This window comes from Panicum hallii, chromosome 7 (assembly GCF_002211085.1).
Source record: "Panicum hallii strain FIL2 chromosome 7, PHallii_v3.1, whole genome shotgun sequence".
NCBI classification, from domain to species: domain Eukaryota; kingdom Viridiplantae; phylum Streptophyta; class Magnoliopsida; order Poales; family Poaceae; genus Panicum; species Panicum hallii.
The window spans coordinates 38263766-38290231 of record NC_038048.1 but is presented as its reverse complement, the minus strand read 5'-3'; the positions used below and the strand labels follow the sequence as shown (position 1 = coordinate 38290231).

Here is a 26466-nt window from a genome sequence, read left to right as displayed (position 1 = left end):
CTCTGCGAGACTGCGACCCATCCACATCCAATCCTCCACAGCGATCCAAGCAACAACTCCGTAACGGCACGCTGTCATACTGATCACTCCAACAACTTTGGGCTGTAAAGGCCCATTAAGAGAGACCCGCGGCGAAGACAGCAGCAGAGCGAGCCCACTGGACGAACTTACAACGAGAGACGATCCAACGAAGAAGCGGCCATTCTCCGTCTCGCCCCCAAAGGGCGGAAACGGGTAAAAACCCACGGAACAGTTTGCGTTGCAAAACCCTTCCTCCCGTTTTCACCTCGCCGCCGCCGCTCGCCGGCGGAGCCTTCTACAGTCAGGCCAGCTCGGCGGGACCCCACCTCTCCTGCCCTTATGGCCCTCCTCCTTCGCCGGGGCGCGGCGCTCGCCGCCCGCTCCTTCCGCGCCGCGGCCGCCGCATCATCCGCTTCCACCGCCGTGCACCGCCTCCCGGCCGCGGGATCCCTCGCGGGCGTCGCGGAGCTCGCTCCGGCGCGGCTCTTTCTCCTCGACAGCCGGAGAGGCTTCGCGAAGGGGAAGAAATCGAGTAATTTGCGCACCCGCCCCCTCCCCGAGTCACCCCCTCGCATATAGTTACATGTTGTAAAATGGCAGCTCAGTTCCTGTTGTGTTACTAGTAGGACTTGCTAGGTCACTAGATTTGATATAAAGTGCTTGATAAATCAGGGTCTCACGATTCACGATGAGCAAAGATGGACGATAATCCAAGCATTGCTTTCGATTAACCGATCACGTTTGTTTGTATGTGGCCGTGTAGAGGATGACCGAGGCGACACGGTTCAAGCCGCTCCTGACATTGGGCCAACCGTCAAATCAGCTGCCACTGCGCAAATGGATGCTGCAGTGATCGCGCTATCGCGAGAGCTGAGCAAACTGCGGACCGGAAGAGCTACTCCTGGTACCATTGCATTCCTGCCTTTGCCATGCCGCTGCTATTTTTCTTTTGCTGGTCAGTGCAGTTTCTCCCATAAATAAAAATACAAATACGCACTGTTCTGCAGGTATGCTTGACCATATCATGGTGGAGACTGCAGATTTTAAAGTTGCGTTGAATCGCATTGCTGTTGTTTCTGTCCTGGATGCTCATACCCTATCAGTGATGCCTTATGATCCTAGTGTAAGAGCCTCTATTTCCTTAAATTTGGCTAGATGAATTAGTACATTCGGCTAGCATATAGATGCTTCTTTATATCAATAGTTTGTTGCCCAGATAGTCTAGTTAAACTTCTTAAAATGCTGAAGCTGTGATATGTAATATGTTTCTGTTGTTTTAGGCCTAAATGCCATTTCCAAGTGTCATGTTAATGTGTCTGTTACTTGTTGCCCTGAACTTACGTAGCATAATAATGTGAATTGTTCTTTGGCTTTTGCTTTCAGGCTTCCTTTGACTAATCCCTAATCTATTTCTGCACAGTCTGTGAAGTCTATTGAGCATGCTATTATCTCATCACCCTTGGGCATTAATCCAACTCCTGATGGAAATAGGATTATTGCAGCTATCCCTCCGTAAGTGTTTCCTTTAACGTTGCTTCTTATTGTCTATCGTAGGTCCCTACCTGCTAGGTTCGTTACAACACTAGCTGTGTATTCTAATTCTATAGTTGGCATATAACGTTATGTTGTACCATAAGCAGCGGTTTCTGTACTGGATGCCAATGATGATCTAGTGATCCACTAGGCAATAATAAGTTTTTGGGAACCAGATTGTGAGGGTGAAACTGATTCTGTATTGGCTTTATTCGTATAAGTGATTTGGAGAGGTTCTTGCACGGTCAACTATAGTGTACAAACTTGAGATCCCTTCCATTCAATATTTATGTAGGGGTAGCTGGAATAGCTTAATTTATATTACTCAGTGGCTACAGTCTCAAATTTGCTTCCTTCTGCTAATTTACTTTTCGTGCATGGCAGGTTGACAAAGGAGAATATACAGGTTAGGTTTGCTAACTTAACACTAATCCATTTGTATTCCTGAAACAACTAACCTTTTTTTATGCCAAGTATAGGCACTATGCAAGGTTGTTACTAAATCTGCTGAAGATTTTAAACAAAGTATTAGAAGAGCACGCCAAAAGGTAAAGAAGGCTTGTCCTTTTTTTTTCTTCTTTTATTTGTTCTGGTGATGACAGTGCCTCTGTACACAGTAAATCTGGACTACCTGATGCTTCATGTTATCAACTAAACATTATTTGGAAACTTGGAATTTAAGAGACAAATGTTATGACAGGGCTATTATCTTTTCTTTTGTGATACTTGAATATCTATAGTTCTCTGCTCTGTTGCTGTTAGTGATATTATAAGTAAGAAAACCAATTTGTGATTGAGCTCATCCGGTCTTCCAACAATTATAGCTGCGATCAAGATATCAGAACTGAAGCCTAATGGCTTGATCTATGTACTCCCTCCATCCACTTATGTTGGGCACATTTTACTCCAGAACTTGTACCAGTGCTCCTCTTAAATTGACCAGAATGCTACTAGTTAACCCCTGAAGTGCTATCTCTCAATGCATTTGCATTCCAGTTTAGCTTGCTGGTGCCAGCTGCATGTACATTTTAAAACTAGGGGCATTACTGACCAACACAGATTTTGCATGGGGAAGGCAAACAGTCCTAACAATCTTGGACAGCTAAAAGAAAAACATAGACCCAACATAAGTGGACGGAGGGAGTAGCAATAGTGTTGATCTGTATTAGTGATGAACCCTGCTATTGTGGATAATGTTCACTGGGATGCCAACTATTTGGTGATTTTGCTTGGCGTAGCATCTCAGTCTAAGCTTCAGGGATAACTTCTTGCTCTCAAACTAAATTTATTTTGTTCAAAATCTTCCATTAAACTAGAGTTGCTATGAGCATAGGACTGTGGGTACTGGATTCCAGTTTCTATCAGCTCCAGTGCTCGATGCTGGTATTAGAGAAATGCAACTTAGTAAACTTTCCCTTGTGTGTCCAGGCACTTGATACAATAAAGAAATCTGCATCTAGCATGCCCAAGGATGATGCAAAGAGGCTGGAGAAGGAGGTGAGTAACTGAAACGATGCTGTAAAAGGAATACATTGCCTGTCGGTAAACATTTAACCTGTTTATCTTCGCTCCAGATTGAAGAATTGACCAAGAAGTTCATAAAGTCAGCAGATGACATGTGCAAGGCAAAGGAGAAGGAAATCAGCGGAAGCTGAAGTCATACATCTTGCTGAAGTAATGTTTTGTTCCAATTCCAACGATGTTGTGACTGCAATTGCGCAGCCGAATCAAAAAAATATATTTCCTTTCGTGCCATTCTAACTACACTGTTAGCAGTTGAAAACGGTGTGATGCCCAGGGCAGGGTGGCCTGTGGTGTTGTAATGAGTCCCGCAGCCACGAATCCTTACAGAACGAAAGTGAGTGTAGTTTTGGGTATGATTTACCATGGCTTATTTTCTGTGAAAGAATCTGATGTCACTGTTGATTTCAATTGAGCCACCTTTGCCTGTATACTCCATCCATGATCTTGCAAAGTGCAAATCCATCACGATACTGAGCGTGCTGTTGCGGTGTTTGCTTTTATACCTATGTGGGACTTTCTTCGAGGAAATGAAAGAATGGCTGATTGAATTTGTTGTGTCGCTCTGAGCTGAGAAACTTATTTACGTCCATTTCTTGATCTATCATCTACTCATCTTTCTCATGATGTCATCAGGCATCCACTCCAGAATCCTTATTCTAGACATGGATCGTGTGATCTTAGCGCGTTTCTCATACGATGGAGAGACACTACGCTGTTTAGGTATAACTTTCAAGTTGGAACAGCTCAAACGGCGAGTTTTCCAAAAGAGGATGATAGGTAGTTCTGATAGAAACAACTACAAGCGAGTTAAGCTAAAGCAACTTAGCCAAGATAACACCAAGCTATATACACGCAACACAGCCCCCATGCACCTGAACCAAAAACCATCATGGCAAGCCACACCAAGCAGCCAAAAGCCTTCGAGCTGAAGACCAGCGCAGCTGCACACCACACGCCCCTCTACGGCTCTACGCCCGCTACAACTCTTTCCACGCACGCACTCGCTGCAAACCTACAGAGCCTAACGGATAGAGCGCGAGGCCACGCGCCCGCTCACTCCTTGCCCCTCTTGCCGAACGCCGCCCTGGTCACGGCCCTGATGCCCCTCACCCACAGCTCCGCGGCCTCCTCGCCGCCCTCGCACACGAAGTGCACCTCCCTCCCCGTCGCCGTCACCACGCGGAACAGCCCCGGCTCGTACGCGTCGCCCTTCCTCTGCCGGTGCCGCTGGAACGCCGAGCTGCCGCCGACCTCGGCCTCCCGGCAGATCACGTTGCGCCGGCTCGACCCGCCCCACCGGAGCACGCCCGCCGCGGCCACCATCCGCAGCGACTTGCCGTGGGGCTTCCCGCGCCCGCCCTTTGTGTGCTTCCGGACGCGCACGCCCTGGAGGACCGCCTGCCGGCCCAGCTCGTCCATGATCACGTCCTCGGCCTTGTTGAACGCCGCGGTGGCCAGCGCCGCCCGCGCCAGGGAGAGCGCCGTCTCGCCGCGGGGCGTCTCGAGGTCGCAGCGGGCGCCGTAGGAGATGAGGAACTCGCACACGCCCGCGTGGCCTTCCCTGGCCGCGAGCATCAGCGGGGTGTACCCGTCGCCGTCGGGGACGTTGACGTCGCAGCCCGTGCTCACCAGGTGCCGCACCGCCGCGGTGTCGCCGCGCCGGGACGCGCAGTGCAGCGCGTAGAAGCCTCCCGGCATGCCCTTCTCCAGCGCGAACTCGAGCATGACCTGCTCAAAGAGGTCCCTCTTCTTGCTCTGCTGCGCCAGCCCCATGGCCGTCTCCCCGCGCTTGTTGCTCAGCTTCACGTTGGCGCCGGCGAACACGAGGGCGCGGAAGGCCTCGACGTTGCCCACCTTGGCGGCAGCCATTATGGGCGAGCACCCGTCCGGGTCCTGCTCGTCCACGTCCACCTCCGGCTGAGCGAGCAGCACCTCAATCGTGGCCGCGTCACCGCACCGCGCGGCGAACATGAGTGGCGAGAACACGCTCCGGTCGCTCGAACGCGGGATGGTCCCGGACCGAATCGCGCCAAGAACAGCACGGTCGAAGCCGCTCTTCCATCCACCGGAAGAAGCGACGGAAGCCGCGGACTCGCCGGCCGAGTTCAACAGCGCGACGTCAGCACCGGCGGCCACGAGGACTCTCAGGCAGTCCTCGCGTTTGTGGCGCGAACAGAGGATGGCGGTGGTGTCGCCGGCCTCCGCTCTCACGTTCACGTCGCAGCCCTTGTCGACCAACGTCTGCAGGATCTCCGGCTGGCCGAGCCGCGCTGCCAGGTGAACCGGCCTGGCCCTGCTGCTCCTTGAAGTCTTCACAGGAGCTTCGGAGTCCGCACCAGACGCCAGCAAAGTCTGGACGGCGCCGGTGCTGCCACAGAGGATGGCGTGGTGGAGGAGCGTTCTGCCGAGGTGCACCGTGCTCGACGCGTACCCGTTCTGGAGGAGCAAGCGCAGGATGGAGCCCGTGGACTCGTAGTACTCCACGGCGCACCAGACGGCGTCGTAGGGCTCGGCGAGCCCGGCGCCCACGCGCAGCTCCTCGCCGGTGGACGTGTCCCAGGACCACGCGCCCAGCCTCACCTTCGTGTCCCTCTTGACGCCGGCCTGGACATGACACGGGAGATGGTGTCTTAAGCGTCAATTGCTGTGCTGATTCTGCTGAAGACTGAAGAGTAGTTTGTGCAGCTGCAGTTCAAATGATGCGTCACCTGGAGTAGATGGCGGACCACCGCGACTTGGCGGCTCACGATTGAGGCGAAGAGCGCCGTGCAGTCGACGTTGGCGTGCAGGGATGGTTTCAGCGAGCGCAGCAGCACCCTGGCGGTCGCATTTGGATCAGCTCCGCGCTGCAAAATAGACACGAAATCAGGGGTTGAAATTGAATTTGATGTCCGTTGAAGGCTCTCTTAGAGCAGAAAAACACTTGCATATCGTTACGGATAGCAGAATAGAAAGGTTTTGTGTAACTGCGAGCTGACGCCCGTAGAAAATGAAGAACAGAGGGCCAAAGTGCAAAAGAATGAAGAAAAGAGGGCGAGCAGACGCAGAGGGTCAAACTGCAAAAGGAAGAAAAGGAGAGGACCAAAGCGCAAAAAAAAATTTGGGTAAGATCCGCCTCAGCGGGTAAGCCTTAACCGCAATGTGCTAGAGGAATGTCCGAAGACAAATCCCGTCCCTGTCAGGGGAGATGCCAACCGTCTCTCCTTTCTACGAACACGAAGCGCTGTGCCGCGCTCCACAATATAAACTGAGCAAAGCTATCATCGGGTGCCGAGGTGGGACTAAACGACCGCCTCTGTTTCGTGTCCCGACCCGTTTCCCCATCAGGCCATCACCCCGACATGTTGCGGTGGCCCATATGGGAGCCCAACTTCTTCGGCACACACAGCTTGCAAATTTTGGGCCGAAACACACGCACTGACCATATACGAGCACTCGTCCTTGACTCCATGAACAGTTTCTGAAGACGGATGCCAACCACGCGTAAACACTGTACCAAGTAAGCGAGCAGGAAGGCACTGTACCTTGATGAGCGTGTCGACCACGTCGACGAAGCCGCGCGCCGCGGCGGACACGAGCGCGTGGACGGCGACGCGCGGGCGGACGAGGTCGGAGCCCATGAAGATGGCCGCGAGGGCGGCCTGGCCCTGCAGCGCCGCCTCCACGACGGCCTCCTCGCAGGCCGGCTGCGACGCGCCCGCGCGCACCAGCAGCTCCGCCACCTCCGCGCGCCCCTCCCGCGCCGCGGCCGTCGCCGGGTAGCCCCGGAACACCTTCCCGTTCACGTCAGCCCCCTTCGCCTGCACGCGTAGCACGCCATGTAAGAACCGTGAACCGTCAGAAAACGTGCGACAGAGGGATTGATAGCACACTGGTAATTTGAAGTTTCAACACAAAAAATCAGCCAGATTGTACATGAGAAAAAAAATGCTTGTGAAACCATCAACGAAAGTTTGTACATCAATTCAAGCGCAAATTGATGTTTACCGGTACTACGACATTTTCTTCTTCACTCATTTTACCTACACTGTGAGTCCTTAGTGCATTTCTTTTCTTTTACTGTCGCATTCACAGTTTTACCTTCATCCACTGCGTCCTACTCCTACTGCCTACTGTTCCTTTCCTCCACTCTCTTTGACCTACACTGAAGATGAGATGGGAGTAACAGCATCCACAGAACAGGGCGTGGCAGCGACCATCGGGACTCGCACAACAGCTGTCCGGGTAACAAATGTCGCTGCTACTACTACTATGTCCGCTCAGGTCGGTGCTGCGCGGGCCACCAATGGAGTGGCCGCGCCGGATCACCGGAAGCAACCGGAGCAGTGGCGCGCCGTGGCTGGAACTCATTTACGCGAGAGACAGGAGGGGACCGCGCCTCCCTGGAAGGAGGAATCTGGTCAAAATTCTGCAGGGCGATTGCTATCCTATCCGCCGATGACATCTCGTGCGTGGTGTCACCGCCAATGTCAACTCGCCCTCGCCGCGTACAGTGGCAGTAGTGCCCGGTGCCCCCCTGTACTCTAGCTTTCAGGATTGCCGCAACTGCTGCAGAACACAGCGTGCTAGTGCCTCCGTCGGCTTCGCAAGTCACGTCTGCCGTGCCTGGTGCACTTGGCACAGGAAACGAACTTGCCCCCGCCACACAAGCAAACGATGATGCGATGCCTGGCCACTTCGCCACGGACGCCGTACGATTCGCGAGATCCGGCGACAAGAGTTGCTGCGTCGGTGTCACGATCCAACAATCATCAGGCATCGAGTCACCAACAGGTGCCAGGGACGGATGGATGCTCCTGGTTAATAACCACGCATTCACATTTCACCAAGATTTTCTACCTAGCAAGGGCAACACGCAGTGAACGCGTCACTATTCGCCGCACCAGGGTGATGTTCTTCGCAGGCACCCACCGTCCTCCCTCCCCGTGCCATCATCAGTATTCCGCTAGGGGTGCGCCACAGTGCACGGAGGCCAGGCCATGGCCATGAAGCACGAGCTGGGGCAAGGGGGCCGCAGGCAGGCAGGAGGGCGTGCCCGCCGCTGTGCATGGGCGCCAGGTGCGTGCGTGCGTGCCCACCAGACCAGGATGGAGGAACGGGGGGAGCAGGCAGCCGCGCGGGGGATACAGCTGGCCGGTGGCAGGCGCGAGGGGGCTCAAGGGCAGATGGCTACAGGGCAGGACAGGGAAGAGCCGAAGAGGACACGGCACGATACGGACGAGCTCGATCGCTCCGTACCACGCCCCAATACACCGCACCGCGCGGCGCGGCGCTGGGCCGGCTCCTGCGACACATGCGCCGCCGTCTTTAATACAGCAGAGAGATGGGGGCAGCCGGGCGCTTGGGCTTGGTCGAGGAGAAGCATCGCCGGCCGGCCCTACTACCTGGCCTGGGACCGTGAGGTGGCTTCCATGGCGCGATGAAAAATACGCACAGCTGGTTCGGCTTGGACGTATTGGGGCGGCGGGGAGCACCGGCATCTGGCCTCGGATGCAGGTCATGTGAGCCTCCTCCTCTGCCCTGGCGCGGACGAGATCACTCGACCAGGTCCTATTTTGCCACCGTGGAGCGATCGGAAATCCAGGATCAGAGCACGCGCGCGAGAGCAGACGCTGGGTAGCCTGGGCTACACGACGTATGGCTGCACTCCGTGTGATTGATGACCGCCCTCAGAGATTGGGACTGGCTCTCATCTAAACCCGCCAAAAGACTGGCGTCCCACCTGAGCACGCAGCGATGCACGTTGGAGCCATGATTGTCCGGCCGAAGAGGGCGGGATGGACGGCCACACGGCCGCTGCGCTCGCTCCATGCTGGCCTGGCCCGACGAGGCCAGAGCTCAACGAAGGAAAAACAAAAGAGATGCTTCAGCGTGCGTTCCGGGACAAGGGCCATGGGCGGGCGCCTGCCTGCCCCGTGCAGCGGCATTCATTAGTAGGCTTCCGGCAGAGGAGGGATCAGGGAGGGGAAGAGAGCGCCGGTGCAGGCGTCGCGCGCGCGCGCAGCAGCGGAAGTACACGGCCGATGCCGGGGCGCAGGAGCATGCAAGCGGCAGCGCAACCACTCCCATTCAATGGCGCGCCAGGCGCGGCGCCCATGACGCCGGCGGATCAGCCGGGCCTCGCGCCGGACGCCCCGTGCCACGGCACGGCACGGACCCAACCGGAAGGACGCACACCATCTCGCCTGCATGAGGATGTGCCGTCAGCCACACCCTTAGCCACGTTCCGCTGACACAATCATCTTGATCCTTGCAGGATGCTGAGTACTAGTCCTATTCTACTACGGAGCACAGCCAAGAGGTCACATGTAGGGCTTGATCATTTCCATCAGAACAGGTCCGAGGCGGGGAAGCGTGACAGACAGGTGGGGCCGCAGTGATTGATTAGGCTCGAGGCGCAGGTGTTGAAGTACCATAGGATCCCGTACCAGAGCTCAAGATGACACTGCACACGCCGACGGAGGAGAGTAGGAGACGTGGAACGTGGCCGGAGCGGAGTGCGGAGACCGGCCGGCTTCCGGGCGGGGAAGGTCACGTGATCGGCGATGCCGCCCCCGACCGCGCTCACGAGGGGAATATATTGGTCGCTACCAAAGTGCTGAGCTGGTGGTACTTGGTCGCACTAGTATACAAACCCCGGCCAAGCTTGCTTTCTACTCCTGATTATGTTACTGTCAGCAGTAAACAAAATTTGGGCTCAAGTCAAACCCATCCGCCGCTGTCTCCCAATCCTCCCACTAAAATACTCTCCGGTCCAGGATGTATTTTTTTAAAAAAAATAGAGTAATTTACTCGCCTACAGTTTACAGTTATGGATGCCCAGTTTCGTGACGCGACAACACGGTGGAACAGTGGCAGCTCGGCAGGGATAAGTTAGTACTTGGACCCCCGTATGTATACTTTAATATACTAGTGTACGTACACCACGACCAATGCCTACGTGCTACACGTATACCAAGGATATCGAAGTGTGCCCAGGAAGCTTCCCCTGCATAGATTCCCATTTGACGATTTCCATTGTGGCTGGCTAGAGAAGAAGAACGAGAACGTCCGTACTAGTACGCAATAAAGAGGAGCTGCAAGTCTGCAGCACAGGTATGGTCCCGTTGCAGCGCAGACTGCAGACGAGAATGGGTAGGACCGTAGGCTAATGGTACTAGCTGATGAACTAATTGATCCCAGATAAAAATGTTCCAAATGATTTTAGGCTAGTAATGAGCTGCATAATTTTGTCTCCGCCATTAGCGAAATTCCTCATAATGAGCAGCATTTTTATTAAGATTTATACTCTAGTTTTTTGTTGAGGAAGTTGGCAATAGAAAGTGAATACTAACATATAGTACTAGTACTAGTAGCATGAAAAAGAGCAAGCAATGGAGAGGGAGGAAGTTGAGTACAACTAGTATCGTATACTCTGCCTCTGCTTTGCATCCCTCTCCCCGCAAATCCGTACTCATGATCTCGAGAGATGAAAAGGGGGCGAAAGGATTTCAAGTGGGTCCGGTAAAATCTCTTTGGTTCCTACATGTATTCATGTACGCGCTTAAAGGATGGGATTTGTCCTGCGCGTGCATTTATACAGTACGTCGAGCTATGATTGGCGTGGAGAAGGAACTGAGTTGGTGGTTGGTACTTGGATGAACAGTGCGGATAAGCACCAGCCTTTTTCTAGCAAGCTGAAGCGAGGCAAAGATACCCTGGCACTTGAGAAATGTTGGAAGGAAGCGCCCGCTAAAACCATTCGAAAATGCCGTGTGACCTTTTTACGAACCAAGTAAAGTGGAGGTGAATATAATGGGCCAGTGGGGCTAGGCAAACCTTAACCTATTACCCTGCAAACTTGGTGAAGCACAAACTCTTCGGCGCTCGGCAAATTTGAATGCAAATTCGCACCAAAATCGCCGAATATTTCAGGGATAAGGCTACGCACGGACGCATAAGGGGGCTCGAATTGCAACTTGGGTAGCAAGACAAATCTGGTGTTGAATTACTCCCTGGACGATTAATTCTACCACCACCCAAAACGCGACAAAAATGCAGAAACAAACAAGCGAGATGCGGATAGAAAAATTACGATGCGAGGAAGCAGAGCAGGGAGGGAATGCAGGTGGGCGGGGATTGGTTCGATCACTCACGAGCAGGGCGCGGACGAGCGCGACGTCCCCGTTGCCGGCGGCGAGGAAGAGCGGCGAGACGTCGGCGCGGATCTCCTCGTGCACGGCCCGCGCCTCGGCGGCGGCGCCCTCCCGGGGCTCCGCCTCCGCGACGCGCCGCGCCCGGAGCCACACCACCCCGGCATAGTTCACGTCCGCGCGCCCCGCCGCGAGGAGCTCGCGGGCCTCCCTCGCATCGCCGCGCGCCACCGCCTCCACCAGCCGCTGCGACGCGGCCTCCGCCTCGCGCGCCGCCTCGTCCTCCGCCTCCGCCACGGGCCACACCTGCCGGCCACCGGCGATCGCCGCAGGGCGGAGCAGCACCGCCATTCCCGAAGCTTTCCCTAGAGGGCTACAGGCGCGGGGCTGCTCTGTCTCTGCTCTGCTCCGGCCTCCTCGGTGCGCGTCCCTCCCTGGGTGTGCGGGCAAACTTGAAAGGGGGAGGCGCGCCGGCACGGGGCAATATATAGGTGGAGACTCGGGAGGCGAGACGAGGAAGGGGGAGACGGGCGGTGAAGTCACCGCGCCGGTGAAGATGGGCCTCTTACGGGGGCCACCTGTAAGTGGCGGAGGGTTTACGGATGGGGCGGCAGTGGGGCCCGCTGCTCATAGAGTGGGCGTGAGTGGTCGTAATTACAACATGCTCGGGCGCTCCTCCGCGGCTTGGCTCCCGGCTCGGCTTGAATGGGCGCCGGCCAGGAAGCTTGGCTAGGCTAGAGCCTTTGTTCAGGCGTTTGGGTTGGTTGTATAAACCGACATGAGGTGTTTTTGGGTAAAAACAAAGTACCTCCAGGCACGTTTTTAAGTTTTCAGCAGAGCATTAAATAATGGGCATCTGAGAGCTGTTGTAATAATCATTGCAACAAAAATAGTGGACTAGCGGCTCCTTTAATAGTCGGAGAAGGCTGCTTCTGCTATAACCTATCATTTAAAATACTAGTTTTGAGCGACTTGAAAGTATCTTCATTATGAATTTTGTATCATAATTCGGCTTCAATATCTTCTGTGTAACTACTAATAGTAGTCATTGTGTTGCAATGGTCATTTGTACTTTTGATCTAGCTTTAAAACTAGACTTTGCAATGAGAGCTGGGAAAAAATGATAGTTTTTGCAACCTTGCTTTAGAGAAATCCAATTTCCTTAAAGTGCAACGAACAAATAATTTAAGACACAGTTTCTTTAAATAAAAGTTCATCCACGTTATGACCTCTTTCTTACATGTCCAATATATTTGTAGATAATTATGTTTCATAAGAAGCGTGGTAGTTGATAACAGCTTATGCCGCAGATAAAATAGAAATAGATGCATGGGTTGAATGGCGAAATATGCAATTGCTTACTTTTGCAGTCTTGAAAACACAAAATCTTTATGAAAGGGCACCATGTAGAATTATTTAAGAATTTTTTTGTTATATAATTTAATAAGACTTTTTACGTGGGACTACGATCCGATAATATGTGTGGCCCCGTGACTCATTGCAAAGTCAATTGTTCGAACTTTTAGTTTATAAAAAGTGTGTTACCTTCTCTTCTCACGCATCAAACGAGAACACGGAGCGAGTGAAAATGGTAGCCCCGGTCTAACCGCGGGTACACTGGTACTACAGCAGGTGGCAAGCTGGGGGTCTAGGATACGGTGCCCTCGCTACGATCCAGCGCTACTGCTCCCGTGACAAGTCTATGCAGCGCGGCTCGCCAGGACTCGTCGTTGCCACTGCAGACGATCGGGTTGGCGTGTTCCGAGCCAGACATGCGTACTTCGATCAGGGGCGGCCGGCCGCGGGCGGAGCCGGGGCCCGCGCCAGCACGGGCCCAGTTCAAATGCTCTGATATACATTATGTAGTATTTAAATTTAAAAATATTAATATCCAGTCTATTTTTATGAACCTAAAACTCACTTATTTTAGCTCACCCAGGCGACTCCGCCTCCCAGAAGTGGGAGCCAAACTCGCGCCCGTCGATCATCCATCACCCTCGAGTTGTCCAACGACAGCCCTCGTACGCACGCGCGCCGCTCGACACGTACGCCGTCCTCTTCTTCCATGTAAGCTGCTGTAGCCTGGGACAGGCCCGTCGATCGATAGGGCACGTACCGGCGACCACTCTACCGTACGTGCCGTGCCGAGCGGTCGCGTCCGTGGGTACAGTAGCTCTCGCTAGCACGATCATCGAACGTGCCATGGTTGGGTGCACGCGCATCGCATGCACGTGCGTCCGGTTTTTGCTGCGGCGCACGGCAGCGCAGTGGTAGGGCAAAGTAGTGGTAGCCACAGCTGCGCGCCACTGTCGCTGTGCTGCCATAGTGCCATCGCAGCAGCAGCAGCACGCTCGTCCCGTCGTCGCAACAAATCAGCGCGCCGCGCCCACGCACCACCAACAGTGTTCGCCCCCGCTCGTACGCGCGCGTCCCGGCGTGACGACGGGACAGCACGGCCCCGGTCGCAGGATCCCCCGCACGCCGCCAAGCTCAGCTGGCGTCTCGATCGGCTGGCTCCGATCCGATTCGGCGCGGCTTGGCTCTGGGGCCTGGCTGGCGGGACGAACGGGGCCGGGGCCGCCCGTTTCCGCTGTGGATCGATTTGTTTATCTACAGGGGAGGGACTGGGGAGGGGGCGGGTGGCGTCGTTGCCCCCTAGAAAAGCCGCGGCCGGCGCGCGCGCCGGCGCTGCTGGAACGGAAGCTCTGTGCAGGGCTGCCGCTCTGCCTGCGTACCATTTGGTGGGGGCTCAAAGCCTGTCGCAGATGCTGTCACTTCTGGTACCGTGCGCCGTGTTCTTTCTCCTTTTCCCCCCGCCTCCATTTTTACTGCTCCAAGCGATTGAGCTCGATCCGGAGCACGGGCATGGACTGCCCGCGCCAGCGTATCGATTGATACACGAAGCCACAAAGGGGAGGGCACAGCACTGGTGCCTGCCTAGACCCTAGTAGTAGCTGCGTGCCGCGTCAGCTCATTACTGCCGAGCTAGCCCGTATGGCCGTATGGAGTGGCCGCTTCTACCAGACCACCACTGCGTTGTACGACCCGTGTCAGGGAATGGGTGCGGTGCTTCTCCGTTGAGCGTACGCGCGCGATCGCTCCCGGGCTCCCGGCCCCCGCCCTCCTGCTGTCCTGCATCGGTCGTCCGGTCCAGACATCTAGTTTCCTGCGTTGCGGTGGTTCAAGGCCTAGCGATGCGCGACAAGTCGAGCGGCCGGCGGTGCCCCGGGCCGGAACGGAAGCGCGATCGCCCGCCATCGGCAACAAAAAATACGCCCATGTCGATGCCCAAGGGGGGGACGTGGTGCGACCGCGCCAGCGCTGGCCGATTCCTCTCTGTGGGATCAATGCAAACCCGCAGGCCGCAGCGCGTAGGTGGCGCGTGTAGAACGGGTCCGCCATTTGCCGTGTCCTTCCGACGGCCGCTTGCGTCGCAGCTTGCCATGGACGCAGCGCAGGCGCCTTGTTGTTTGGCCGCCGCCGCCGGTGTTCTCCGGCCTTGGAGAGATCGCCCGCCCGTGTACGCACGCACAGTACCAACCAGCCCAGATCGACGCACTGCCGCCGCCACTTGCCGGTGCTACACATGCTACCCGTAGATCACAATCTGATGTGGAATCCCCGTGTTGTAAGCTGCTGCCGGCCGTACGTGCTAGGGGACAAATGCTGGGTCCGTACCCGGCTGCCGCGCTGCGCAAAGTTCCTACAGCGCCTTGCCCGCGCCTCGCTTTCTCCTTTTTTTTTCTTGTCACCCTGCAGAAATTTCACCCCGTCCATCCGATCCTGACCAGCAGGGATTACAGGATTAGAAAGAAGAAAAGGCAAAGGGAAAGTCGCTCGCCGTCATCTACCGTCCTCGTCTAGTCGTCTGCGCAATTCGCGCTCTCCTCCTCTTTTGCTTCGTGGTCTCTGCGTACGTGACGTGATCGAGACGGAAGAGAGGAGGGGATACCCAAAAGCTCTCGCCACCGAGGTAACAGCTGAAGTGCGGTGGTCAGTGAAAGGTGAAAAAAGAAAACAGATCTCTGCGGCTCTGCCGTGGCAAAGGTGAAGATCGATCCCTGCGTGCCTGGGCATCACTGCGTTTGCGGCGTCTGTCGCAGTCTCGCAGAGACCGGCGGCGACGGCAAGAGTCAACTCTTGATGCCGCTCGGTTTTAGTAGGGTTTAGTCCGGCTATCATCTGAAGATCTGCTAGCTAACATAAACATTGCATCGGTTAGTTAGACACTGTTAACCGCATGCCCCGCATCGCTGAACACTAGCTAGTAGGCCTAGCACAGCTACTAGCTTGTAGCTGGATGGAACTAAGCAGCATCATTACGAGCTGTGTAATGGCCAATGGCTTCTTAGATGTTGCCGCAGCTAATCTGTACTAGCTGCAACGCTTGACATGTACACGTACGTGCGTGCGTGCTCCCGGCCGGGCCGGCTCTGTTTTGACACGACGGCGCATCTTCGAGGAAGCGACGACGACGCTCGGGCTCGATAGCTCCGAATAAAATTCTGGTAAACGAAACATGCCTACTGCTAGCACTAGTAGGGGATCGACCGTATTGCTCGTGCAGGTGTAGCCACGCCGTGTCCGGGATTCCTGTACTTCCCGTAGCCAGCAAGGGGAACCACATTGCCTGCATTTTTTCAGATCCAGACACCTGCCTGCACATACAAGCATATTAGCATGTGTAGCTCATGCAGTAGCATATATACAACATGCTGCAGTACTAGTGTCTGGTGACATTTACGCATGTTCAGCGGTATTTGGACACGGTCCACGGCATCGCATGAGGTACGGGACACACACACACATGGATGATGCAACTGGCTCGTACACTTGGGACATCTTTGCACTGGGTGCATGCCAGGACGAGTGCAGGAACAGTAAAATCTGTGCCGTAATGCTCCGGTCCAAAGGCTACCGGACCACGCGCGTACCAACAAAATGGCTCGCGGATAGAGATTTTTAGGGCTAGAGATTTGCTTGAGCTAAGGCGCTGTAGTTTTTTAGGGCTAGAGATTTGCTTGTAGTTGTAGCCATGTGCCACAAGGAGCTTGGGGCTGAGGATATTCACCGGCAACATCACAAAAATGTTTAGGCCGGTGGCACGTTTCACTGAACTAATCATGGGTGCTTTGCAACGACATGGACTACAGGGGGGTTTGTCTTCTCCTGTTGGCCATCTTGCTTTGAAAACGGCAAGGTACGGACTACGGAGCTCAACTACTGTCGAGACCCTCTTGGTTCTTGGCCCTAGCCCTGTGGCCCGGGTGGCTCCTTGGTCCACGGCATTGAACGGATCAACACAGTGCTGGGTTAAGTAATCTAGGCTTCGTAGGCAAGATTACTTTTAGTCCTTCAATGATGCTCCATGCCTTTGCTTACAACAATGTTGGTATCGCAATCACAGCTCGAGCTAACCATTTGGCGCTTTTAACCAGAATCCAGGCTGGGGGCGGCATTGTTGTTGGTTGACTGGGTACAAGTAAGCCAACTATACAAGGCATTGCTGGAAGCAAAACCCCTGTTTATTATCTTGTTCAGTTCTTTTGTTGGCTGTGACATTATCATTTAACACAACCAGAAAAAACATTTGATTTGATGAGAAAATTGGTTTACAGTGACAGCCGCTGACAAACGACTTATAAGCATGCGTAGCTAAACTGCATTGCTAAAATAATGGGGACAGCACAATACAAATCATAAGCAGGCTGCTTCATGGATAAGGTGGTCAATTGCAATAATCCATTCAGTCCTTCAGACATGGAAAAAAAAGATAGGGAACAACACCTAACCTTTAACTTTCTTATAGTAGCTCCTTTTATGGCCAGTGGCCGCCATGCATGCTCAAATGCTGATATAATACTGGGAAGGATGTGCCCAAAAAGAAAAGGGCAGCCAAGGACATAAAGCCTCCCAAGGACAAGGAGTGCCCTACTCATGTTTGCTTGTGCCCTAAAGCTCCCAGGGCCAAGCAAATGCGTCTATAAATTTTCGCGCGCCGAGCCAAACCCAAATACAATTCCAGGCAGCAAAGATCCAAGATCTGTGCGCCTCGACGTGTCCCTCCTATCATTCACACTCATCCCCTTTTAGCAGCCGCACTACTTGGGAAAACCATGCCTTGCGTTGCATGCAGGTTTTCCGTTCCGATTGAACTGGAGAGGGTGCACTTTGAGTTTGAGATGAACACACCTTTCTGAAACTACGAAAAAAGAAATGATGCAGCAATAGTGCTTGTATGAGCCAAACCCAAGCTTCAAGCATCGTGTAATCCTTGTATGGCCCATGGTGGTTATGGAGTACTCCCCACGTCAAAAAGAGGGGCCGAGGATAAAAGGGGAGGAGCATCATGATAATGCACACGGCAGCGGGGCACGCATGTCGTACAAGCGTATCTTTTACCTGGATCCTCACCAGACTTTCAGTTTGGCCGCAAGCTGACCTGATCCACCGAGCTTGAGGGTGAGGCCGCGACCTTTGGTCAATGGGGGATGCTATCAGTCACTCCTCCAAGTGGGAAGCTATCAGCTGTCCTAGAGCTACTATCTAGTGTACTGCAATTCACCACCAAGGACTAGGAGGGCCACCTGCTTCATTTGCCTTATAGCCGTCTGCAGATGATTGACCAGACAACTCATTTTGAAGTGTTTAACTAATAATGCTTGTCGATGTCTGCAAGAAGTAGGGTTATGTTTTTATTCAATATCCACAATGTCAATCAAATATATAATTGTACGAGTCTGATATACGATTTCCCCCCCCCCCCCCCTTTACTCTTGAGCACCGTAAATTACAATCTGGGAAAGGCTGTACTCCAAAATCATAATGCACAAATATTACATGTCTAACACAACATATATTTTCAAACATTTTAAAAAATAAATTTATTTCCAGCAGCATGTGTCAAGGGTCACTTGTGGGGAAAAGAGCATATCAGCCACCAGAACAGTTATTTACCCTCATTTCTCCCACTCTACACATGTGACTACACTTCTGGTCGATGTTTAACAAAGGTCTACAATGCATGAAGAGGTTCTGAGACTGCATCACGACTGTTTCGGTTATCCATGAACTGAGGGAGTTTGTCAGCCATTGCTAGAAAATAGGTCAGATACCTTCAGTGTGAATAGTTGTGCTTGGTGCGAGATTCAAGATATGAGATTGCAAGGTCAGCAGCCTTGCTTCCTGAAGCTATAACATTACCAACAGCCAGCCCGTCCTTGTTATTTCCTATACGAAAGAACAAAAAAGGTCACGTAAACTTTTTCAAGCTAACACAAAGATTAGGGTTATTATTTATTGTTTGCTAACTGTTTAAATTGTTTGTACATGTTTTCTCGGATAATAGAATCCATTTCATAAGATCTAGAAATAACGTGGTAGCAATGGGAAACTATAACTGATTGACGAGAGATATTGCAAAAATATTGTGGTGGCCCAGTCAACAAGGGGCGCAGTTCATATATCTAGCATTTGTTTTGAACAAAAGAGCAGTGGCTTGCCTGCGTAGAAGAACCCTGGAAGATTGTGCTCCATCTTCTCTATAGCTTCCAATACAGAATTGTAGTCACGGTCATACAAAGGAAAAGCATTTCTCCAGTATATATGCCTGAGCACATAAAAATATAATAACAGAAACATGAACATGTGGTGGTTAAATGAATTGCACAAATCTTACTCCCTACAAAATGACAGATCATAAGACCAGCACGAGAAAGGAAAAAAAGCATATAGCAATTGAGTAATATCTACATTTAGAATACCATGTTTGGGAACTTACTTCACAAAAGTTGGCTGCCCCTCGACACCCAAGAGCTTTTTAAGGTCAGAAGTCACAAGTTGCTTCAAAATAGACCTGTACAGGTATATTATCAGGAAAATCTAGCTAAAATGGAGAAAGAACATGAACAATCAAAATAAGATTTATACGTTGGAGCTCCAGCAAGATCTCTATTGTGGCTTCCCCCAACAAATGTAGTATACAAATATTGGTCATCAGGAGCTCGATCTGGGAACATCATTGAGGAGAACAGAGTCCCTACACGATAAGCAGAGGCATGAGTAAGGATGAGAAACAGAATACTAAAGCAAACCAAAGTATAAATGCAGAGTCCAAACAAAAACAGGCAAGCTGCTTTATACCAATAGGCTCAAAACAACAAGATTAGTAAACTGAGAACAGTTCAAATAAAGCTAAGCTGACCTACCAAGGGTTTTCAGACCATGCTTTTGCTGTTCCTTGTAGGGTATCAAGACTCCAAATCCTTCCAGAGGTTTTTTGACATCTTCCTTCTTAAAAGCTGTCACCATGAGAGATAGCGGGAGATAATTCACCTGCATAATTAAAAGAAATACCAAAAAATGAAATGTAGATAATGAAACCGGTTGCATCTCATGATGGTAAAATTGTAATATGATAGCCTGCAAGAACAACAATGTCCATTGCTGCATTTTTTAACCTAAAAGGGTGATCCTAACCTGACCTTAGGAAGAAAGTCTAGCACAAAGGGAGCTCCACATTTTCCAAACTTCATCCTCTGGACATTAGACAATGGAGCCTGAAGGACAGATTACAAAGGGAAAATATTATGGTTCATCACTATACTTGATCTCATAAAAGCCTGACTGAGTACAAAACTACCAATCTGGCAAACTCTAGATCAATTGCAAGAAAGTATCAGATCAGAGACCAGAACCCAGAAGTTCTAAAAGACGAATCCAGGTTAAAGTTCTTACTGTCATTATTACAGCATCAAAGGTTTGGTTTTTAACAAGATCCTTGCTGCCAGCATCCTTCGAATCAACAGAAATTGACCACCCACCGGTCGCAGGGAGCCCATCAAAGGTACATGCCAATGACAATACTTCTGTACCAAGCTTCACATTATCATCCCCAACTTCATTGTGAAGTGCATTTATTAGTGACTGAAAAATAACAAATAACGTTTACGCTTTCCCAACCAGAGAAAAAATATAGAGAACTTTAACAGCATAGATGTTAGATGGCACTGATAAATATAGAGAACTTTAACAACATAGATGTTAGATAGTACTGATATTGTACTACAAAAAATGCATTCCATACAGTGTGGAAGGGTTTCTTAGACATAGATAAAAGGACAGGGCAGCATTGAATCTGAATTACTATTATTTCTCACGATAGATGGTATATTCAGGATTCATCATTGCTACCATGCAATCTATCTAGAACATTTTACTTTCTTGAAAGACATATTTTACACTGGGACATATATTTGCTCGTAATACATATATCTTTGCAAGCTAATAAACCTGTATCAAGTCTAAAAATAATGATTGCGGTAGGCTGTAACAGGGTGACTGGAGCAGGACATGGATATAAACCATAACAACACCTTTTCTGGTTTGTGAGACTTAATAAAGAAGTAATACTCTTTCATGGAAGTAATGTCCTCAAGTGGTATGAACAACCAACTCTTTTAAATGCACGATCTGTAATCTGAATTCACTATTTTTAAGTGGCACCAACATAATTAATAGGACTGATGAAAATTGAAGGGTTTGCCATTAAGATTGTTTGCAGTACTACAACAGATGATAGCATTTCTATCAAGGAATTATAGTTTGAAAAATAACAGGGGAGGAATACCTGCATTCCACCATGAAATGAAAATGATGCACGTCTATTCCTTCTTTTCCCTGATGAATCACTTCCTGTCTTTACTGGGTCACCTTTAGCTGTTAGCTTAGACAAGATAGCACCAACAATGATAGAACCATATCTGGGGGCGTAGAAGGAGAATGAGGTAACATGATTAGAAAAGAAAAGAATTATTAAAAAACATAATTGAACATAAAAAATGCTTTTGACCATGTTTATCACAAAGAGGTGCTGAAATCTAAATGCCAAGGAAAAACTGTACCAGGTTGTCAGAAATATGATTAAAAAAAGACTGAGTATGGTGCAAATAATAGCATATCAATAGGTGTTCGTCTGCCAGTGCCCAATTAATGAAATTACAGCAGAAAAATAAGAGCATCTCCAATAGGAGTCCTAAATTGGGTCCTATCTTGAAATATAGGGCTTAAGAGAAAAAAAATAGCCTCCAACAGGAGTCCTATTTTACAAAAAACTGGCAAATCAATTTAGGACTCAGTCTCCCGGGTCCTAGATATAGGACTCAATTGGTTGGGTCCTATCTCCCTTTTGCCACGAAATCTAACTGACAGAGACTTCTTTCCCCAATGCCTCCGCTCCAATCTTTCCCCAATTAGTTGTAAATGACATGATTTGAGACCCCGCTGTTGGAGTATAAGCTTTTTTTTTGGCCCTAAACACATCAAATATGTCCCTAATACAAATTATAGGACCCAAATATAGGACTCATGGTTGGAGATGCTCTAAAAGATGCAGTAGCCAGCTTACAGCACGAGCCAATAAAGACATGTAAGAAACTAAAATGATGATGATATCATGAACACTGACTTGGAAGGATTTTCAAACTAAAATGATTATATGATACATCAGTATGAAGGTTTTAACATAAGAATGCACAGAAAGGAATGAGATAGCAAAAAGAAAGAATATGAACAAGAAACTATATTGAAAAGGTAATAAAAACATATTAAAGGAATGAACAGAAAATTGACATGTAACGTACTTTCTTTCCAAATTCCACAATGCTGGAAATGCATGACGAATCTGCACAAAATGAAAAATTACTCAAAATCGACATAGAAGCTAATGATATGATCTGATCATATGGGGCAGTAATTTTGTGGAATATCTTCACGAAAACCACGCCACACAATCAAGGGATGTACTGTTACGCACCAGAAGTTACATTACTGCAAAAATACAGAGCAATTTGTGTCCCAAATCTATAAACGCAAATGATGGGGCATAGTAGCTCACAGATAATGACTCCGGATCTCCTGCACTGGTTCCAGCTACAAATGGATCAATAAGGTAGTCAACAACCTGTAAGAAATTTAGAGCTATAAGCAAATGGCTAATTCTGATGTTCACAAAAATCTAAATCTGTTGATTTTCAGTCGCTTGATTATCCATAGTTTCTTCAAGAAACAATAACTTACTTCTCTTCCAAAGTGGCGTTCAAAGAAGCTCCCAACACTGCAAATGTTTTGAGATGAGACAATTCTATTATCTCCTCAGCCAAAAGAAAGCAATGCAATGATGTAACATATTGATATGCAAGGATATGTGTATTAAGGAAACACTAGGCATATAGCTCAAGACTTAAAACAAGAGTTTATTATATGATTGCCATTTCTAATTCCGCACCAATGCAAGACACCAAAAGTATGAGGGTTCACCTCTCACTTAAATGCTCATCAGACACTTTCCCAGAGTTTCTTGTCTTACTTTTCTTGTACAGAAAAGGCTCCAGAAACAATGCAAGCTGCCAAGAGACAAGTATAGAACATAATTCAATATAAAGAATATAATATAATCATAATTACATGGCTTGGAGAAAAAAATCTGAATGAATGTAAAATCTGTCAAGTGGTTACATTAAAGTAACTACAAATAATGGAGGTAGGCAATGATATGGTATTTTGTTATGTGAACCAACCTATCAGGTAACTTTTGTATTTAGTAGCTGAGCATACCTTTGATTTTGTAGAAAGAACACTGCTTTTCATTAGCGAAATGGGATCCGAAGGAATCTTGTGAAACCAAAAGGCAGGTTAAGTTGAGGTACAATACAGGGGGAAAAGAGAGACACACATGATTACATGGAAGTATTTTTACCAGTGCTGGTGCTCCATCTTTAACAATGTAACGCTTATGTTGGGAGTTAGGCTGAAACATATATTAAATCATCAGACATATGTAATGGAAACAAACTAAAGAAAGCATTTGAAAATAGTAATGCTTCGTTGGGAAAAATTGCACATACATACTGCTGTCTGTCTTGTAGACCAAGATCATCAATCAACCTGCTGGCCTCCAACTCACCTTCTGTCTGCAGGAAAAGAAATGAAGTAACCCCATCAACTAATCTGCTAACCTCAAACCAATTTCCATGCTGGACACAGAGAGAAGTCCATGCTAACCACCCAGAATGCACAATCTGCAGTCCAACTGCACACAGAAACACATGCTTTCGAGATGATGGGGCAATGCGGACTAACCGCTAATGCAGACAAACAGCAGGTTGTGCAATTGGCTCGTTTTAATGACTACTGACAAGTGGCACGATTACAATCATGCGGGAGAAAGCAGCAATGCAATGCAGACCAGACTAGCGCAAGTGAAGCCCTCAAATTGTAAGCTCTAAGCTGAACCGAAATGCACTTACCATAGTGTTAGCCCCTTCATCCCAGAGGAAGCCGCCCTCGGAATTGGTCCGTATCTTCCCACCCGCCCTGTCGGCCGCCTCGAACACCGTCACGTTCACGCCGCTCTTCCTCAGCCTGTACGCCGCCGCGAGCCCGCTGCACAAAACAATACGGAGCACCGCCACCGCCATTTCATCAAACACCTCACAGGCACAAGCCCAGACCAAAACCAGCAAGCCGCGCGCCACCGAGGCACGGAGAGAAAGGGAGCGCCTACCCACCTGACCCCGGCGCCGACGACGGCGACCGACCTGGCGGGCGCGGCGCGGGGGTCGTCGGAGCCCGCCATCGCGAGGACGGGGCGGAGGCGGGGCCGGCTGGCGCGCGGGGAGGCGGGGCGATAAGGATGTGAGGAAGCGGAGGAGGCGGTGGTGGTCGAAGAGAGCATTTGATTTTGGGGTTTGGATGGGGATTTGCTTGTTGCCTTGTGCGCGGCGCGGATCGGAGTTCGCTGGAGCTTGCTCGGAAAAGGGGTGGCCTAGTCGCCGTCTCGTGGAGGCGTGGGGGGCTTTCAGGTCAAACTTTTCCGGTGGGTTCTGCAGTTCGCACGCCGTTTCGCATGGCTGGTGCCGCTGAAACCCGCAGCGTAACGGGGAAAGTGGGGGTATTTTCTGCCCTTCGTTATGAAATCAGTCATGATTCTTCTTTCGGGTACACAAAGAGCATATCTTGCACAATGGATTAAGAAGAGGCAATAAGTGCAAATGTGCAATGGCACCAAGTATCAGTACACTGCACTCGAGCCTCAACCGATAACGAAAGAAAAAGGCTACTATGAAAGTGCTTACAAATGTCTTGAAAACGCCTAGTATTCCATTTTAGCGTGCTAGAAGAAAAGCCCTTCTTTTTTCAAGCAATTCTGCCACATTTAGAGGTATCCTTTGCTCAAAAAAAATGGTGGACAAACTAGAGGCAGGAATAACTCCGAGCGTAGGCCAGACCCCTGGTTTGGATGGCGCTTGGCACATCCAGGCACAGGTCGATCCAGCCGAGTTGGCCTGGGCGCCATCCAAACAGTGCAAGGGCCCACCGCAGCGACGGAGCAGCAATTCTATTTAACGCGCGCTAGTAAAATATGAGCTATGTGAGCTATATTTTTATTGGGTTCTCTTAGTAACATGAGCTATATTTTTTAATTATATTTTCATAATATTTTTAATTGTTCTAGAACATTTGTCCAGAACAATTTCTTTTCTTAAAATATCTTTTCTTGTTCTTGGAATATTTTATTTTGATGTGATAACATTATTATTTGTTCCAGAACTATTTCTCTGATGAGTTGTTATAGAACAATTCAACGTAGATTACATGTGCACTGCGTAATCATATTTTCTGTTCCTCGACATGGAGCCAAGAGTAAAAAAAGCCTTTTTGCATTAGTTTAACATAAGGATGAGTTTGATTAGCTAATTTGAAAGTTGATGGATGAACTTGATCCATGAGCGAAAGTTTAAGGATGAGATCGTCTATTTTGCCAAAATTAAATTTCAGTATATCCCAATGCCCCATCCTATACGTTTCAAAAAAAAAAAAAAGCCCCATCCTATGACCAAATCTGAGCTACAGAGTACAAAAAAGGATAGAACAATGGGCAAACATGCTAGGCCTGACGAGTGGAGGTTTTCAGTAGCGAATTGTGCTGGCTAGCTACAAGCAACTGGAAAAGATACTGCTTATGTTTTCATATTACAAGACCACAAGGGCAGCAGGGATGACATGGCGTATTGACACGCAGGATTCGATCAGTTTCAAAAGAATGCAGAGACAGAGTAACGAGAGAATCCTTAAACGAACCTCAACCTCTCCAAGAGCTTATCCAGACTGTCTGAGACTGGCCGTTGTATGGAAGCCCGATCATGTATTTCTACTGCGATGACTGCAGTAATGGATCCTCCAACCCCGGCGACGGCTCCTCCGATCCCGGGGATGATATCGGCGGCGGATTCTCCTCCAACCCCGACGACGACACCGGCATTGGTGGCTCCGCTGAACCCGACGGCGCCGGCGACAGCGGCGGCCGCGCCTTCCACGGCAACACGGGGAGAGGAATCCTGCGGCAGATGGGGCAGATCATGCTCTCCTGGACAAGCCACCTGTCGATGACGTTCCTGCACTTGTCGCTCTCGCGGCAGTGGAACACGTGGTTGCAGGAGAGGGTGCGGACCTCCTCGTGGGCCGCCAAGCTGTACTGGCACATGGCACAGTTGTAGCTCAGCTCCCGCCGCAGGGTCGTCACGCCGCCGAGCGCCCTGACCCGGAGCCACCGCCAGCCCCTCGCCAGCCGGCCGCTGACGTAGGCCTCCATGGCCCAGAAGCTCACGCCGACGACGACGAGCATGGAGACGCTGCCCACGGCCACGACGGCGACGGCCTGCCCGAGGTTGACGTCGTCGTCGTCGGCCATGGTGCCTTCTCACCCCCGACCTCTTGATTGCTGCTTCTCCTCTCGCGCTCTCTTGCTTTGCTCTAGCTGCTCTCTTGTTCGAACGGTGGCCTTGGCGCGGTGGCGATTTGTAGACGAAGGGGGCGTCTGCATATAGGCAGTTCGTTGGTTGGCAGGTGGGCCGTGGGCCCCTGGTCTCAGATGTGGCCAATCTTGGATAATCTTTTTAGATAACTTGGAAATGATAGGTTAAATCGTCATATTGGTGGATTTAGACATTTCTCCAACGATCTTCAACGGTATGGATGAGCTTTGCGGGCGCAACAATTTGACCCCACATGTCATTGACCGTAGACACCACAGCGGCCCAACCCAAATCACGTGTCCAGTTCACGGGCAACCAAACGTGCCCAAAGCGTACCCACGAAGCCCACTAAGCCCACACAGACATTTCATAGAACACATATCGCTGGTACGAAGGCCCAGAGCCCAGACAGTGTGCAACGCATAAAACAAACTGTGTCAGGC

General features: G+C 50.5%; 4 protein-coding genes and 1 non-coding gene across 8 annotated transcripts; 1 reads left to right on the top strand and 4 right to left on the bottom strand.

Annotated features, from left to right (window-relative positions):
- Window positions 1-192: 192 nt before the first annotated feature.
- LOC112898881 (ribosome-recycling factor) lies at window positions 193-3626 on the top strand. 2 transcript variants are annotated; one of them, XM_025967186.1, is made up of 9 exons: window positions 193-553; window positions 785-925; window positions 1029-1144; window positions 1442-1533; window positions 1939-1960; window positions 2034-2102; window positions 2983-3051; window positions 3129-3228; window positions 3331-3626. In XM_025967186.1, exons 1-8 carry the CDS (start codon window positions 361-363, stop codon window positions 3207-3209), a joined length of 783 nt encoding a protein of 260 aa, XP_025822971.1. In that variant the 5' UTR covers window positions 193-360; the 3' UTR covers window positions 3210-3228; window positions 3331-3626. The 2 variants fall into 2 exon arrangements, with proteins under 2 accessions (XP_025822971.1, XP_025822970.1); XM_025967185.1 differs by having other exon boundaries at window positions 194-553; window positions 3129-3626.
- Window positions 3627-3786: 160 nt separating this feature from the next.
- LOC112900966 (ankyrin-3) lies at window positions 3787-11561 on the bottom strand. The gene is made up of 4 exons (XM_025969760.1): window positions 11214-11561; window positions 6603-6878; window positions 5787-5924; window positions 3787-5682 (listed from the first exon to the last, which is right to left on the bottom strand). The coding sequence occupies exons 1-4, from the start codon at window positions 11559-11561 to the stop codon at window positions 4132-4134; spliced, it is 2313 nt and encodes a 770-aa protein (XP_025825545.1). The 3' UTR covers window positions 3787-4131.
- Window positions 6171-6295, bottom strand: LOC112901761. Its single transcript, XR_003230350.1, has one exon. It is a non-coding gene; the product is annotated as a U6atac minor spliceosomal RNA (small nuclear RNA).
- A 5356-nt stretch (window positions 11562-16917) lies between the features above and the next one.
- On the bottom strand, window positions 16918-24109 carry LOC112901303 (protoporphyrinogen oxidase 2, chloroplastic/mitochondrial). Of its 3 annotated transcripts, none has more exons than XM_025970186.1 (18): window positions 23777-24109; window positions 23516-23651; window positions 23114-23179; window positions 22966-23016; window positions 22824-22880; window positions 22527-22612; window positions 22287-22323; window positions 22105-22170; window positions 21851-21891; window positions 20839-20971; window positions 19947-20135; window positions 19694-19768; window positions 19418-19544; window positions 19140-19248; window positions 18991-19065; window positions 18713-18819; window positions 18326-18440; window positions 16918-17821 (listed from the first exon to the last, which is right to left on the bottom strand). In XM_025970186.1, exons 1-17 carry the CDS (start codon window positions 23941-23943, stop codon window positions 18328-18330), a joined length of 1635 nt encoding a protein of 544 aa, XP_025825971.1. In that variant the 5' UTR covers window positions 23944-24109; the 3' UTR covers window positions 16918-17821; window positions 18326-18327. The 3 variants fall into 3 exon arrangements, with proteins under 3 accessions (XP_025825971.1, XP_025825970.1, XP_025825969.1); XM_025970185.1 differs by having other exon boundaries at window positions 16918-17882; window positions 23777-24108; XM_025970184.1 differs by lacking the exon at window positions 16918-17821 and having other exon boundaries at window positions 18052-18440; window positions 23777-24108.
- Window positions 24110-25419: 1310 nt separating this feature from the next.
- On the bottom strand, window positions 25420-26021 carry LOC112900757 (E3 ubiquitin-protein ligase RNF149-like). Its single transcript, XM_025969564.1, has one exon. The coding sequence runs from the start codon at window positions 25957-25959 to the stop codon at window positions 25420-25422; it is 540 nt and encodes a 179-aa protein (XP_025825349.1). The 5' UTR covers window positions 25960-26021.
- Window positions 26022-26466: the final 445 nt, after the last annotated feature.